Genomic DNA, 17,831 nt, shown 5'->3' with positions numbered 1-17,831 from the left:
AAAATACATGGTTTTCCATATTCTTTAGAAGTGACCCAATCTTGTACAGCAACTTACACATATGGAAGTGAGTTCTCATACTAAGACTTATAAAAACAATGAAAAAACCCAGAGATATTAAACAGTGGCTGACAATTCATTGATCATTCCAGAATTAACACAGCTTTTCTAATGGCACAGTTGAACCACTTTTCACAGAGCCCCACAGAAAAGAGATGTAGGTGAATTAGACGAAAACTGGGAAGCAGAAGTCCCAGAGGAATCTAAATACAAACACCAGAATGGATACAGGTATGCATGCAAGTACAGGATAGTTTCATCTGTCCTTAACGGTGGATGGACATGTGGCAGAGGAGCCTGAAAGCATTTTATAAAAGCAAGGTTTGGGTCAGTGAAAAGTGACACTATGATTATATCATTACTTTGTCAAGACAGTGCCTTGAGCCAATACCCCAGCACTTTAGGCTTGTATGACATTACCTTAGCAGGACATTTACCTAAGCCTATTTGTATATCAATGTCTATAAGCATCTGACAGGAGGGTGTCAAGAGGATGAAGCCAGGCTCTTCTCAGTGGTGTTTAGCAATAGGACAAGAGGCAAAAGACAGAAACTGATGCACAGGAAGTTCCGCCTGAACACGAGGAAGAGCTTCTTTACTGTTTGGGTGACCAAGCACTGGAACAGATTGCCCAGAGAGGTTGTGGAGTCTCCTTCCCTGGAGATATTCAAGAACCACCTGGATACAATCTTGTGCAATGTGCTCTGGAATGACCCTGCTTGAGCAGGGAGGTTGGACCAGATGACCCACTGTGGTCCCTTCCAACCTCACCCATTCTATGATTCTGTGAACTGAGGATACTGATTTTATAACAAATGACCATGGGTTCAAAGATGCTGGTCACATATTTATATGCTCATTTTCTCCTCACCATACTGATTCCTGAAAAAGCCATAAACATTACTAGAGCACATTTATTCTCCTAAATTAATGCAAGTTCCGATTTAATAATGTATCTCTACCTACCTATCTATACAAAGACTGATCTTTTCTGTAGGGCTTTTCAAACTTCAAAATAAAGGTAAGTAGGTGGTAGGTATTATGGCTGGTATGGCACGTAGAAAGAGAGAACATTCCAAAACAAATCACACCGCTTGAGGATTTTAAATTGAAAGTGAACCCACAGAGAGTAATGGAAAGAGTACATTTTCTCTAATTTAATTAGAGGCATCAACCATTCAAGGGCCTGACAGTACTTCTGTAGTAGCCCTGACTTAACATTAAGCAAATGCTGATTGCTTCCGGCTTAAGTCAGCCCAGGATTGCTCTGTAAGTGCCTGTGCACTGATCCGTGGTGGTAGGTCACCTTCAGTAAATGAACAAATGCATTTCAAAACAATTTGAACAAGTCTAAATTTTAGGTTGAGATAGTGGTCATTTGATAATCTGAATGCCTTAATCAGCTACTGCTCCACAGAAGCACAGGAGGTTGTTTTGCAGATTTAAGAGGTCAGAGGGACAAATTTACTACGTATATGTAGGAACAATCAAACCTCCATTCTCTCCTACAACCGGGGTGAGACAAAAAGATTCTGACACCTTACTGTTGAGCTATTTATTTGATTGCACCCTAAAAAAAGAAATTAATAGACTTATGAATCATAAAACGATACTAACTGCAGTGAATGATGGAATTCATGACTCAGGCTACTAAGATTACCACGTTTCAAATTATACTACTTGCATTTCTTTTTATTATTGCTTTGCAATATAGTTTGTGGTTACCATCAATTAAATAACAGTCATAAATGGAACTTTTAAAAGATAAAAAATTAATAATGATTTTGAGCCAAAAAGCAAATAAAAATGTCAAAAGTTTAATTTTATAAATGCCCTGAGGCATAGTAGTAAGATATTAACACTACATGCTGGTCTGTCAGCATGCTCTGACTAGAAAGTTTTCAATACACTGAGTATTCAGTAAACCAAGTTCAGCATTTTGGCTTGTCTAACAGCACTAATGGGTTGTTTCCCGACACTGCGTTCTTGCAAAGGACTAAAATAGTAGCTTCTGTGAGTTAGGACCAAGAGGAACTAATACTGCCACCCATGCTTTAAAATAGTATAGACAGTACAGACATTATCAAGTACTTTTCAGATGTACTGCTTAGAGCAAGTTTCAGTGCCTATTACTTAAGCTTCTTATCAAAACTTGTCTTTTTTTTTTAGAGAGACTTTCACTGAAACAGAAATTCCCAGGAAGGAAAAAGAGGTGTTCAAAACCAAAGTCGCTGGTATCCAATGGACTCCCTGAGTTCCCCACACCCTTTCTGTCTGCAGCAGTAGAAATAGGCTATAAAGAAGAGTGAGGTTTTTGATTCTATATTTAAAGATTAGCTCTTCCCTAGTAAAACACTGGGACAATCTGCAGCACACATGCAGACAAGGCTGGAAGCCTATTAAGTTGGAGAGGAACAGGCCACTTTGTGACAAATCACTACAACATACCCAAACAACCGGTCTCACAGTTTATGCACATTAGCAGTCATGTTACTTGCAATGGCACTATGAAAGAAATAACAGTGTCTCCAACAGAACACCAGCACCAAACCATTCCCACCCTCTACAATAGTGACATTATGTTTGTAGAGACAACATAAGGAATTAAGTACTGAAATACAAAGGCTGTCAAGTCACAGCGACTGAACTATAAGGCTCCGATAGCAAAAGCGGTCCCAAAAGCATAATGGCTTTGCAGATCACTGCAATACAACAAAGTAAAGCTCTAGTTAACAAAATATTTCAAAAGACTATTAGGAAAAACCATTAATGTAAACATACTGTTGTCCAGCCACAACAACTTTGAGATATTTTTTTCTTTCGTGAGATGCGTTGGAAACTGTGGCCTTAACTGCTCTTGCAAGTCACAACCAGCCATCAAAGAGAGGTCAGCATTGCTTTTGTGAAATCACCATTTTGACAGTTATCTTAAATTAGAAGGAAGAGAAGTTGCTTATGGAACAGAGCTGCATTTCCCGACAGCAGTTTCAACTTTAACCAAAGTTCTATGAGGAAAAAAAAAATAAGTTTTTCAAATAACTTTCAATTCCAGCAGTCTTCACCTCCTGATATGGAGCATTCACCCAGCTTTCATCACAGTAGTTGGACCAAAGCATCTTCAATCTACTAGCTCCAAAGGAATTCTCCTAGTTTCTCTCCTGAGGGAGACTAAATCAATCCTGTAAACTGAAATACTTGTACACAAAGAAATCCTCTGAGTTGTGCTGGCCATACACATTCACATTGCATGTGACTTTTTTGCTGCACAAGGGTTCTTGTGTGTTTGTTCAGTATTTCAGCCGGTAGGGCTTGCACAGCTTGCAATTTACCACAGTTATACAAAAACTGCATAAAAATTTGAAGTATGCTAATTACCATTTAAAAATCCTTCGACAAAATTTCAAGACTGTCTACTGAGTACATAACTCTTTTTCTACTGCTAGAATTGTTCCTGTGTCTACTGTTGCCTTGGCAGGGCAAGACTGGGCAAGACAATAACTTAATCCACCACAGGGTACACTAGGCAACACTATTAAGAACTTACATTTCACAGATTTTCTGGTTCTGGTAACACCACAAGAGACTGTCTTTGAGAGCAACAGGAAAATCTTTATTACCAGAGTGAAAGAAGAAAAGTTCTCAAGAATTTAGTTAGAAAGACAAGCTGCAGCAATGCACGGAGTGCTTGGTAAGTGCTGGAGTTCCCTCAGCCCTGGAACTAAGTACATGTAACCATGTACTAATCATGAAGCTGCAACATGCACTTTTACAGCACAGGTGTCCTAGGCCACATCTGGAAGAAGACAAAACCAAAGACAGACGTGGCATGGGCAAAATCTGCTGTTGAGTCATCTAAAGGAATATAATCTTGCATCTTAAAGCCCCAAATGTGCACCACTTTCTTTCACTTTAAGCAAGGACTCTTTCTCTAGAGCTGTCAAATCTGCCAGTACCCAGTATATTGATGCCAGGTGGTACATCTCTTGGCTTTGCCAAAACACCAGGTCATAGAGTTGGAAAAGGAGGTCATAAAGAAGTCAGAGGGTTGCTATTAAACTTGCAATACCATATTCAGAATATCAGAAACTTCTAGTCCACACTGGGCTGGTCAAGATGAGACAGAACAGATCCAGTCTGCTTGACTATGCTACCAATTGTTAAGGTTGCAGGGAAGTTGAATAGCTGGAAGTTCACAGTGAAGAAAGGTGTGTCAGGGAGTTTTGGTAAGCTTTCCCACCTCTGCTGTGCAGCAAGGGGGAAGGGGTCTCATCCATAGGCCTGAGGCAGCTAAATGGCTACTAGTAACACAGCAGGTAAAAAATGCAAATCATCACATCTTCACACAGCAGGTCAAATCTTGTTTCTCCCCATGTATTAATAACATACCTTACAGTTTTAACACAGAAATGCCAGTCAGAAAGGATTCTAAAATATATTTTAGAAAAATCCAATTCAAATGGTTTTAACATAGGCTTCCACACAGTGTGATCTTTATGTATTGCAGTCCCTGAATCTAAAGCTGCCAAAACCCAAATCCAGCACCTGAACCCATGAGCTCTACCACATGTCATAACAGCAGCTTTAAGACAATTTGACAATTGTTTTTGGTTTATCTAGCTATAGTGTGTCAGCTGGGAAAAACACTTTCCAAGACAACTACTGCAGGAGCTGTGGCATGGTGTATTATCTTAGTGCCTGTCAGTACGCACCCAGAAATCTGAGGAAAGTTGTCATGAGGGTTTTAAATTATGTGAATGAAGATCTGGCTCTCAGACATCCACTGTGGTCAAGAAAGTCATCAACTTGCAAGCTACTCGACTCCTGATTTGAAATCAGTTTCCTTAGACACTGAGAAAATTAAGTGACTGCAAATGAAATCAATCTTCGTTCATTTAGGGGAAGTTCTTGAGGCAGTTACCTATGAAGGAATATAATTCAATCTGCAGGCTATACAAACTTGCAGGAAAAAATCGTTAAAATACTAGTGAGTGCTGATAAGTAGGACTCTGTACTAGCAGAGAGCTGCTTTGAAGTACAAAAGACCACACCCACCGCAACCCTTCTAAAAACTACACAGGCACTGGTGTTAAATACTAAAGGAGTGAGCAGCAAACAACTTGGAAAGATGTAGTAATATTATTATGGATGTTAGTGTAAGCATGAAGATTAAGAGGCAGTGAACAGAACAGGAGAAGTCACCAGAACTGACCGGAGATGCAGCATTCAGAACCAGAGTAGTTCCCCCAGCTCCACCCAAACCATGGAGATAAGAAATGCTGATGTTCTCCCAACCTGCTTAAAGATCTCCTCTTCCCAAAGAAAACCAGCCTTATACCAGGTCTGCAGGCTAGTTTAGGTAAAGGCAGAGGAAGTGGTTGCAAGTGCCTGAAGACTTTGTTACCAGATCTACAGCCTAGAAGGCAATGGTAGTAGCCAACTTGGATATGACATTGTGAGCAAAAGCCAAGACTGATATGAAGTCACAACTGGTGAACACCAAGGTGAGTGCACAGAGAACACAAATCTGAACAAGTAATGAAAATAACAGTCCTCATGAAAGAAAGTTGTCAGCACCTGGAGCTGGACCTGCTGGTTTACCCTTAAAGGCATAAGTAAGTAAGAAGACATGAGTGTCTGGGGCCCATGACAGCAACTGAATGCCTTGCTTCCCACCTGACAGGCCCCCACCATCCTGGGTCTCTGCAAGGACACTGCAGAATGCTGATACCAAGGAAGACTGAGGCAAGTTTCCTTTGGGCTTCTTGGAAGAAGCAGCAAGTGAGAAAAAAGGCAGATGGTTCCTACAGGATCATTTCAACCTCCCCTCTCTATCCTCCAAGTATCCACCTTCTAGCCATAAGGGATGCAGTTGAAAGAGATGAGTCTTGAACTACACAGCAGGCAGTCCATTACCATAAATTAGTATTCAACTTTGGCAACATGACCCTCAACCAACCTATTTTCTTAAGGCCTCTGGCAAGTAAGAAATGACAAGAAAGCCAGAGCTACAAAATTACCATAGAAAATGTCAAAGTAGAAACAAACAGAACTAGTGACCCTAAAACTGTAATCAGCATTTAATTTAAATGGAAAAGGCTCATATGTAACAAAAGGTTTCATATTACTTACAGCTGGTGAAGAGATTTTGAAGGGTCTGCAATTTTTTTTTTAATCAAGCATACACAGAGACTTCTGGTTTCAGAAAACCAAGAGGGTTAACAATTTGGGGATTTAAGTACACTCTAAGTTGCATGGGCTCTGGAGCAGGACAACTGGGCAAAAATTTATTCTAACATATGTTACACAGCATGATCAGGTTAGTCTTCTAACCTCTCTTCAGTGTTTAACATTAATTAAAATTAAAGTTAACATTTTATTAATGGTGAAAGACTGCAATCAGTATTTGGAAAGCATTCCACAAAACTTTTAAACTGTTTTTATTCACTGACAAGGTATTATTCCTGTGTGATTTCTGTAATGAAAATATTAACTAAAAATTCTATATAAAAATACTTTTAACAAAGGTTTTATTATCATTGGTTATACACACATTACAAAACTCAAAAAATAATTATATTTAATGAAAAGAGGATGAAACATCTTACATGCTATTCCATATAAGAAATCTAATTTGTTTAAGGATAGAAAACCAAGTCTAATATCAGTGGTGAGTCTGCCAAGGTGGTGGCTTCTATCCACTGTGGACCGTATTATTGTACCTGAGGACTCCCCAATTCCCCTGGTGCTGCTGCTTGCCTACTACATACTGCATTTTTACATTCTTCATCCGACAACAAGCAGCTTCAGTAATTCCTCTGCAAAATAGTCTGCCAACAGAGCTGTCCAAGAGCAACACCCAGAGGCTAAATATACAGCTGCAGCAACACTGTGCATTCGGATCTGTTTCTTTCTGAGGAGCATTGAAAACCTTCATAAAGATAAACAACAATTTCCTGTAAAGATAAAGAGCTGACAAAACTTTTTCAATAGTAACAACAACAACAAAGTGTTGGAGGGAAACAAGCCTTTTGATGAAAACCACACCTTTATAGCTACTGCAAACAACATTTAAGAAAGGATCATATATACACACAGTGATGTTGAGCAAATAAGCAGTAGTTTTTGTTAATGTATGTGTATAGTATTTTGGCTGGCAGCAGCACTGCAAAGGAGCAACTAGAAGGATGACTGCTCTCTACAAAGCCAATTCCATTTTTCAAAAGCAGAAAGACAGAAAAGAGGAAGGGTGCTCACCATTTCTTTCACCAGTTCTCAAAGCAGTACATTGGGTTTTTTCCTTAAATCCTGAAGGCAGTTGCTGTGGGAACAACTTGTCTATGCAACAACAACAAAACTCCAGCAAAAAAACCTAGAGCATCTTTTAGAGGAATATGTTATCTGGAATCAGAGCATGAAGAGGGATAACTGGATACAAAAACAACTCACTAAAGCCTCATCTTAAAGATCTCTGCCATCTAACAAGACTAATCTCTTTAAATTTAAAGCTTACATAGAGAAAAAGGCCGACAAACTAAGAATACGAGTAACATCATACTTATCTCCCCAAACACTTAATTAGAATAAAATATAATTAAAAGAAAACACAGTGAAGACTGCATAATCACAAAACATGATTGCACCTAGCTAACCTTTTATATTTTGAGATTTCAGATCAGGTCAATGATTTCAAAACCAAACAAAACCAGAAGGATCAATCAAACACCTGATGGAAAAGTTTCTCATCTATTAAGCAGAGTTTGCTCCGTTCTCCTCAGTTGATCACTTTTTTTTTTTCCTCATGTCTTTTCTCAGAATCATGTTTTTTTATGTGGCTCATACTCTTTCACTGGTTGCAGTGAGAGTGGAATTGCATCTACTACAAGGAAGCAATCATTCCTCAGCACCTGCTCAGGCATCAGTCTGTTAGAGCAGAACAAATTCAAGAGAAGAGATTTAACTTTATCATCCTACAGAGGGAGAAGGATTTCATAAGTAAGCAAAACAAACTCGATTACAAATTAAAAGCAAGCATTTGATGAACACATCTTCTAAGTGCTTAGGGCTCAAAGCCTTCACAAGATGTTGTGCCATAGCATTCCCAACAGGCAGCAGCATTGACAGTCATAATGCTCATTAGCAACAAAATACAATCAAATGTTCATCACTAGGTCTGTCAACCTGGTGCCAGTAGATTTCACAGAAAGCATAAGGTTTTGAAATTTTTGAAATATAAATTCACTGAACCACTATAAATTACAGAAATACTCAAACTGATCTTTCTACTGTGAAGGAACAAAACAGGTGCTATTCACCTTCTATAACTTCATCTTTTAATTTTTGTCATATTGTTTCATCTCTCTACAGGAGCACAGGGGGAAAAGAAAACCAAAGTAATGGGCTCTAAATCAACAGCAGCTATTCTGCTATTAACCCATCACTTACACTTAGGCTCTTTGGATTTATCAGAAGAGATTATGTGCCTAAATACTTAGCACATTAACAGCACTAGACTCCATAGACAAAACACAAATCCACATATGCTTAAGCATCAGCTGTTGAGCAAGAAAGAGAACACACTGGATTTGGACAAAGGGACTACAAGAAAGACAATCTCAAATTCTGATCTAGAGATCTAAGTTACTAAACCTCAACTGGAACAGAATCTTTCCATAGGAAGGCTTGCTTGTTCACAGTCTCCAAGCCAGCAACTCTTCTGACCAGGGTCAATATTAACAGAAAGCACAAGATACCTGTACACCTCTCACTATCCCTCTTTCACCCTGACAAAAGAATCACTGTGATGCAAAGGAACGTACACAAGTAGTCAAAAACTTGAAGACAGAAACAAGCAATTTCCAATTCTTTAATTATCAGAGTGACTATGGAGAATTAGTCACTCCCCAGATAATCTGAAAACTGTTGATCTTGCAGGCATAAAGGGTTGTTCAATATTTGTAAAACATTTTAAATACTCAAAGGAAAATCTCTAGATAAGGGGATATGCAATGAAATACAGGAGTAAATCATGACTACATACTTCCTCTGCAAAATAAAGTGAGGAAAATCTGAGCACTTGAAGAGCTTAAAAAGCTTTGTACTTGTGTATTTGCATTTCAAGATACTGTCAAATGTCTATCAACAATAAATATTACCTTCTCACACTAAGGAAACTGAAAATTGATTTCACAAGGAATACTGCTGTAGGACAACATTTCATCTTCGTTACTCCATTTCATTTTGTTTGATCTTACTTACTTTTTTTTTTTTAAATACACAACACTGGATGCTGAAACACTCTGAACATTGAAGGCTGACATAGCTAAATGAGTGGCTGCAAGATCTTTCCACTAAACATTGCCTTTCCTCAACAGTTACCTAACATTATTATCCCTGTTTTAAAGCTTTATGTTATTTTCCTGTGGTAGTTTTGCATTTGTTGAAAACAACAAAAATTTTACTAATTGCAAGTGTGCAATTCCTCTGGGCACAAGATTGAGATGGAAGGGAAATTATGGTCTGTCAAGAGCCTGCAGATGGGCATGGAGATTAATTCCGAATAAGCTGATTATAGATAAAGCACTTTAAAGCAAAATAGATTTTCCCCAAGAACTGGGACAAGGATTAACAGCCAGAGGTCTAAAAGATTCCCCAAGAAACAGCTGAAAGATATTTATTAGTACTACATTTCTTAGTAAAACCCTCATCTGTATTTCTGAGCACTGCAAGCAACACAGATTGCTTACTGGTGGACTTTAGTGGTGAGGCACATGCATGTACACACATGTAGGATGAATCCTTAAAAACAAAGTAAAAATCCAATGCTGCTTCTTTTCATCAGGGGGGAAAAAATCATAGAAATTTGCTCTTATTAAAAGCTGTAATATTAATTCATCCCTGCTAAAAACAACACTAACTAAATTAATTAATTGCTCTTGAAACAAAAGCAGCTGTTTGCACTTCAGAAGGTACCTGTTACAGAAGAACACAGAAATATAATGCCCCGAAACCAGCCAGTTAAACTTTGATTTGTATCTTGTATCCTTCAGACTTTATTTGTAAAGCATTGTCACAGCAGAAATTTTATGGAAACCAGAAGTGAACCGACTAGTTTTAATGTCCCAAGAAATCTTTCCTAATTCCTTGGACAATTAAGTTTCCCTTATACATGAAATAAAGTTAGGGAGTTTTAGTATCTAAGGATTATTATGCTTAATCCTGAACGCTGCACTGGGCAAATGGCTCTGTACAAATTTTGTGAAATACATTTAAAACCCCCTAGCTGGCCCTAATGTTCAATCATGAAGTACTGAATCTTCTTTCCTATAGTATTGTGTGTTTCATGAGATTCACTTAATTTTTAATTTAAAAAAAAAAATCAGGCAACTGTAATGAGCTATAAGATGCACATTTACAGGATCACCTTTCTGCTCAAATGCTGCATGTTTTATTATTCTATTTTCCATGGTAGTGTCCCATTGGAAATAATTTTGCAGAAGGATTTGGTAGACAGTCCTGTGCGTTATCAGTAATGTTTTCATCACTGAAGAACACTGTCAAAGCGGAGTTGTTAAAAGACATACTGTAGAGGAGTCATCTAATAAAGCAAGATTATTTGCAGTACAATGTTATACAGTGATACACAAACTACCCTGCCAGGACACTGAAGCCATTATAGCTGTGTTAGTCTGGTACTGTATCATGACAGTTTCTTAACCTAAACACAGTAAACAGGATACACTAAGCTCATTATGAACACAACTCCAGTAATTTAACTCCATCTTAAACAGTCATCTCTGTAAAGCTGGCAAATCATTAATACACAAGTATAACCAAGATAGAGGAATTTATTATTTGGTCTTAATTCCTGGTCAGAAGACTGAAAGATTATGTGAATGACTGTTACACAAGAAAATAAACCCAAGGAAATATAAGCACTCAAGTAAAGAATGCACGGAGATGAGGTGATAAAATTGGGTGCTCATCCAAGAGAAAGATAAGTTAGTGAAAGAGCAACTTCAGAGTTGGAGACCCAAGTTGTGAAGCATGAAGGTGCACAGATCTTATTCTCAAATAGTCACTGGGACACTGGAACAGGATAAGTTTCAAAAAAAGGGTCTGGAAATAGAGTTCAAGGGAAAAACAGCTGCTGGCATAAGGTAGAGAGAGAATAACAGTATTGAGAGTAGAAAGAATGAAAACACAAATTTGTATCATGCAGGGTTTACTTATATCTGCACATTTGTTTCAGAGGTATAGGAAAACTTGTTTCACAAAAAAGAAACCCAATCCAAAGAGTAAAGGGCACAGTACAGTTTTTTAACTGCATTTAAGTGCTTAAAATGGAATTTGGTGGTTTTATTAACGCTCAAGCACTGTGCTGTCATTATGTAGTAAGACAGATGAACAAAGTCAACTTCCTCACTTCAGAAAAGATAGATTTCTAATTCAAACACCTCCTTTGAGGCTGAATCTCAATGACTTATTCCCCAAGTCTGTAACTTAGTGTCATTCAATTAATGGTAAAGAAGTTGCTCCTTCTGAGGTCTGAGTTAAATATTAAGAAAACTCTGGGGCTTTCTACCTTCTCAGTCATCATTTTATTTGTGCATTCTATCTAGAATTATGCAAATAGTCAATTAAGAACATTTTTCAAGCCAGCACTTAAAATGAAATATTTGACTTTAAAATTTGATCAACCACTTCTAAACAAGAGCAGTCTTATCTTCCTCATCTGACAATTGACATACCATGGCAACCACATCTACCTCAGGTGTTCCATCTTCTTATATGCCAAACTCCTGGTTTTGAATGCAAAGCTGAAATAACACAGGTGTTTTTTCCTTTTAGTTAGGAAAACCAAACATCAGTCAAGAAGATTCACCAGGTTTCAAATGAAAATGGATTAATACAATAAAATGGCAAGGAAAGATTGTTTTCTAATTTTAAAGTAGGGTAAAACATGCAAGGTGCTCAAGTTTCCCTTACACAGAAACAAGAGGAAAAAAATAGTATCAGAAGAAAGTTTTAGAGGTCAAAAGAAATAGACATTTAAAAATATGACTCAAAAGTACATGCCCAAGTTATGTGTTTAATTACATAATCCTCTTTAAGAAATGTTGAGGGGTAAGTGTACTCTAGCAGACAAAAGTGAACTCTGTACCCATAAACCAAGTATAATCCCCCCAGTTTTCACTATTGCCCAGAAGCATGTACAAGTACAGCACTTTCCAGACACTGCCTGCAGGTTAAGCTGAAAATTCCTCTACTCTGAACAATTACATAGACAGCAAAAGGAAGCATGTGTTTTGTCAGTGCTGGGCTCTCGGGACACAGATCAGCAGAGAACTCGGAAAAATCACTGTCTCCATTTTTGAAGTGTCTGTGCTGCTTAATGAGGGAGAACACAATTTTGGATGCCTAACATGAAACTGGCAACTGTGGAATGTAATATTAAGACTTGAGCTAGAATTTTCCATCAAATGATCAATGCAAGACCAAGTCTGAGCTGAAGATTAGTTACATGTGGGGTAATCTGAAATTCAGCTGGCAAATTTGGGTGAGGGTTCAGAATGCCAATCTTGCTGCATCCCAGATAGTCTCTTCAAGCAGAACCAGTCATTTGTTGCAGTCTTTGTTTCTTTGGGAGTTTCTGTTTGGTTTTTTTACTGTTTTTATTTTTTTACCCTCACTTCTACTTACAAAATCCTTTAGAACAGATTATCTGAATAATGGTAGTAGAAGTGTTCTAACTAAATCCTACAACGTTAGTAAATTATAAACATCTACGACATCAAGCTACACTTTAGCTCATCTATTTCATCACTTATTCATCTGAGTAGAAAAATTACTTAATTTTAAGCAACAGCTTCCAAAATTGGCAATAAAGCATAATGAAGAGTTACTTTTATATGAATCAGCTTCATCTTCTCAACTCAGGTAATTGCCAGTGGCTACCTATCAACTTGCACTGTTAGGAAGTGTATTTAAAATGCTGCAGCACAGAAAGCATTACTGAAGCCATCCCTGTGCAGATGAAAGAACTGCCAGTATTTCCCAGGAAGACCCCCATATACCTGGAGCTCCAGCTGATACTCAGTGAACCAGTTCCAATATATTAACTGCTCATGCAAAATCACTGCATGGGAACATAAGCACTTGCTGGGTAGCTTGTGGCTTTTCAAGTTTGGGAGCTTTGAACTTTTCCCATTTAGAACACATGGCACTGCCAGCCTGAGCTGGGAGGCAGCAATACAGTGCCAGAAAACAATAAGGACATGGAGGAGATGCTGTCCAACATATCACCTAATGAAGGAAAGTAGGCTGCTTTCTCCTCCCTGGCATACCACGCACTAAGGAACTATTAAAGCTCATAAGATGGCAGAGAATACAAATTGCAAAACCTCTCAGGTAAGAAAAAAACTTTACAAATATACAAAGACATTCAACACTATTTTCAAGAACTTTATTTCTGCCGGCTTTCCTATTTTTTCTTCTCTGACTTTCTGCTCTTTACCTGGAACTAATTGCTTCCCCACTCCTGCTTTCCAGCATATTTTAGAATTGTCTACTGTCAAAATAAGAGCTATACCCCAAGTTTCTATCCTCTTCCATGACAGCAGCCAGCACCAGCTATAGACAAACTGGAGAAGACTAGTTTGCAGATTGCTAAGAGTCCTTGGTAACACATCAGTTACCAGTTACCAGCTCCATTTGTGATCGTGCAGAAAGTACAAGCCCTGAGCAGTACTGACACCTTTGCAGAGAAGGCACACACTGGACCCAGGCTGTGAACCATGGGTGAAACTTTCCTGTTCTATCATGCAAGCTGCTTATTTCAACACAGCCCATACCTGCAGGAAGGACTAAAGAGAAGGACAGTCTTCCTCAGCTCTTGTAATTTTCACAATTACACTATCTGTACTGAGTGGGACCTTTCAGAAAATTCAGCTGTCAAAAATTTGTAAGGTTCCCTGTTGTCCTGGTTTGAGAGCTCCAAAATCCAATTCTCAAGTCCAAGCCCCCCTCTCTCATCTCAACCCAGTGTGAGATGGGTTTTCCAGACACAAACACGAGACTCAATATGGGGGGAAGGGATTATATTACAATCACTGTACAAATAAATATTACAATACATCATATAAATAATCTTAACTATCTCTCCTATAATAAATCAGTATTTACAATGGATCAATCTCTTCTCCCTCCAATAAGAGTCCAGAAGGGAAAAGGAAAGATCCTTTCCACTCTCAGAGCAGCAGTCTCTCTAGGGCAGCAGTTTCTCTCTCTCTCTTCCATGCAACAGCTGTAGCTGGACCTCTTTCCAAATACGCACAAGGGGGGTCTCCAAGCCCCTCTCGGCCCTTCGACTCCAAACGAGGGTCTTTCTCTTCCATGGGCTGCGTTCACCGGGACAAAGGTCGCTTCACCACGGCATATCACGGAGTGCAGGAGTCTTCATGACAGTCCCTATCCTCAGGGGATTCAAGCTCCCTTGCAGAGCTCCCGTGCTCTGTCTCAGGCTGCTACCTTAGCAGCAGCAGCAGGGGGGCAAGGCCCTCCTCCACATTCCATTCGGCCATCCCGGTCCAGCTCCGGGACGCCTTGAGCTTTTTAGCTCCTCTCTCCGGTGCTGCAGCACTCTAAGACTCCTCTCAAGTAGGAGTCCATCTCACCTCCTCCTAGGAGGGGTCTCAAAAGGGTTTTGGGGAGCCTTCTGCCACTGCCCTCCGTATGCTGCTGCTCTGCCACCGCTCCTGCTGCCCACTCACAGTAGAGAAAAACTTCCAGCTTCTCAGTCACAGACCTCGGTTCAGTTTAACACTGTTTCCGAGTTTCTATGACCCCAGCTGGGGCTGGGGGGCCGTGGCCCCCCAGAGGGGCTCTTGCTCCTTCTCCTCGTGGCTTTTACAACATGGCCACTTTCTCCAACAACTACTACCTCTAACCTTCTCTTCTGGTCTGGGGTGATATGTTTTAATTTTGCAGGAGCGCTAATTGGCTCAACACTAAGAGAGACACCACCCCCTCAGGGGTTTACCATTTTTTTTTAACTCCAGGGGGAAAACTTTTTTCCCCCACCACACCTGTCTATAACAGTTGGAATTTAATTTTATGTTAAGTGGAAGAGGAAGTTTTTTGATGTCATTTCAAATTCATTGTAATCATCAGGATTAGGAATAGCAAAGTTTGTGTACAATTCTGACTCTATCGTACCAAGCAACAGTAATCTACTATAACAGGATTAAAAACCAGCTTCTGTATCACAATTCAGAAATTGAACATATTCTCAAACACTTATTTTACTCAGTCTCCTTCCTGGAAAGAGAACCCCCTAAAACCTAATCACTGAGAAAGGTGTTCCCTTCATTTATGTGACACACCAAATGTTCTAGCCCTTTGCCTACTTCTTTCTTAAATCAAAAGGCTGGATTTTTCCTTTTGATTAGCTGATCACCAATAAACATAATAGCAACATCATTCATCTACGAGCAACACCAGGTTCTATAATTCATTCACTTTTTTCTCTCATACGCAGGCACATTTTTCATGTCGCCTCATTATTCAAGAATCTTTTTCCCAATAGGTTTCATTACTGTATCTTATTTTAAATCCCTCTTGGGAGCTTACTGCCCCTTTACAGTGTTTGAGGCACACGTGCAAGTTCTTTTTTCCCTTAAGCATCATCAGAATAATTAATGCATGATCAAACAAACAGCACTGAAGCTGAAGTGAATATTACCAGTGAAGCTGAAGTAATATTTACATTCTTTAAACTTCTCTGAGTGGCAGTGGGGAACCCTGAAAACTGGGACATTGACTTCTGTCACCAAAGAGGAGGCACACACATCAACAAAGCTGGATGTTAGAGTAATACACAACCAGCACAGTAGAAAGAGATGGACAAAACTTATCGCGCTGTGAACAACACCCGTCACCGGAGGGAATAAGTTAAAAGCATAGTGCCATGGCTGGGAACTGAAACAGAAAAAGGACTACATACTGACTTTGTTTTTTCTTTTTTGGTTGCTTGGTTGGTTGGGGTTTTTTGGTTTTTATGCCATTCAAGCTTGGCCTCAGGGCTGTAAAACTTCCACATTTAAAGGCAAAACTGAATTCAGAAAACTGTTTGACATAGTTACCGCTTACTTGGAATAGACTAAATTAATGTTTCTAAACCAATCTGAAAAACAACAGACAAAAATACCAGCACTATAACATTTTCATACGTCCTCAAAGCTGTTCTTTTCAATCAGCTTCCATCTTGTTTGGGCCTTTAAGCTTTTCACAATTTTCTTAACTGATAATAAGTTGTTAATATCGGGTCTTCTATTCAGTCATTCCTCTGCCTGCTTTTTTGAACTAGGAAGAAAATAAAAAAATCAGGAAGTATTAGCTTTCTATTTTGATATGCTTTAGTCCAATGCATTAGAGAAACTGCCTGGAGCCCATTTGAATTCAGCTTTTCAGGGTCTTTCTCCACAGAAGAGGGGGTTTACTGTGTTTCATTTTCATTACACTAACAATCTTCTGAAAAAACCAACATTCTACTTAGAGCTCAATCCCCTTAAGTTACATACTACTGATTTGTCATGAATCCAGAGATTCCAGTTTCCACTGCTTTATTTTTTAAGAAAGTATCTTTGTATTTAACTGAAATGAAGCGTTGGCTAAGGTAATGTACCACTGGAAATCTGAAGCTTTAACCCAACCTACCTCTCATCACCAATATACACCTAGAATTTTCTCATAAAAAGATAAAGACATTTATCAAAAAGAAATTATGTCAGAAAGGGTTATCTGTATAGATCAGTGTCATAGAAATAGATAAGGCATAAACACACCTCAGCACTGGCCAAGTATCTGTTTCGTATGACAGTGATCATACTTTGTTCGTGATGCACTTTATACATTACTTTATTGTAAGTACTTATAATTATTCCCTTCTCTGCTTCATCATGCTCCTGGACTGAATTACATAGAGGAAGATAAATATTGAGAGTCATTCTTCATTTATACACAACAATATTTAAGATGTAAAACCTTTACTGAGAAGTTCCATTGTTAATGGAAAAATTTATCAGATTTTTCTCTCTTTTCTTATGGAGGTTCTAAAAGGGCAGTTAGCAAGTCATCCAAGAGTTTCAGTAGAATAAAACTGATTGGCATTTCTATGCAGAAGTCCACTTTCACATTCCACGTGCTACAAAAGAATTCTTTTGAAGGATACCACAGTTAAATAGATATGGAACATTAGAACATGCAACCAATGAGAGTCACTGGTTCTACCACCGAGAGCAGTCACCAGCAGACTAAACTACTAGTTTATTGTTAGTATGATGCTACATCAAAGGACAGATGCAACTTTTGCTGACATGACCATTCTCGGGCGCAGCAGGGACTCTCATTGCAGAGACAATGAAAATATCTCAACATCGGCAAAAGAGAATGGAGGAAATGCTTATCAGAAAATATAAATAACTGAGAAAAAGGCTAACACCACTATAGACAATGATTATCAGTAAGGCAAGAACACTTGCCCCATGTAAAATGAAAGTGATGAAAAACTGTTCATCTCTTAAGACTGGAAAAAGTAAGTTTGTCCATACACATTCCCCCAGAGAGGAAATCCCATTATTTTAATCAGAATTTTCACCTGTATTTTCAACACAAGCATCAAAACTTGGTAGGGCTCAAAGAAAGCTTCTCTGCATATAGAGAGGGAAGAACCAGTTTTCCCAATATTTCTTATTTAAGCCAGTTGTACAGTTAAG

At 38.7% G+C, this 17,831-nt stretch overlaps 1 protein-coding gene across 1 annotated transcript in view; it reads right to left on the bottom strand.

Moving 5' to 3' along the window:
- Window positions 1–7,831: 7,831 nt before the first annotated feature.
- The window catches only part of STK31 (serine/threonine kinase 31), a 34,856-nt gene continuing 24,856 nt past the window's right edge, over window positions 7,832–17,831 (bottom strand). The window contains 5 exon segments of the mRNA XM_027676102.1: window positions 7,832–7,885; window positions 7,887–8,027; window positions 11,808–11,900; window positions 16,287–16,419; window positions 16,900–17,021. Coding sequence (XP_027531903.1) covers window positions 7,832–7,885; window positions 7,887–8,027; window positions 11,808–11,900; window positions 16,287–16,419; window positions 16,900–17,021 — 543 coding nt within the window.

Source organism: Neopelma chrysocephalum, unplaced genomic scaffold, assembly GCF_003984885.1.
Source record: "Neopelma chrysocephalum unplaced genomic scaffold, ASM398488v2 Primary Assembly neopelma1_26, whole genome shotgun sequence".
In the NCBI taxonomy this organism is placed as follows: Eukaryota; Metazoa; Chordata; class Aves; order Passeriformes; family Pipridae; genus Neopelma; species Neopelma chrysocephalum.
Note: the sequence above shows the minus strand (reverse complement) of the source record. Positions and strands in the feature narration are given on the sequence as shown.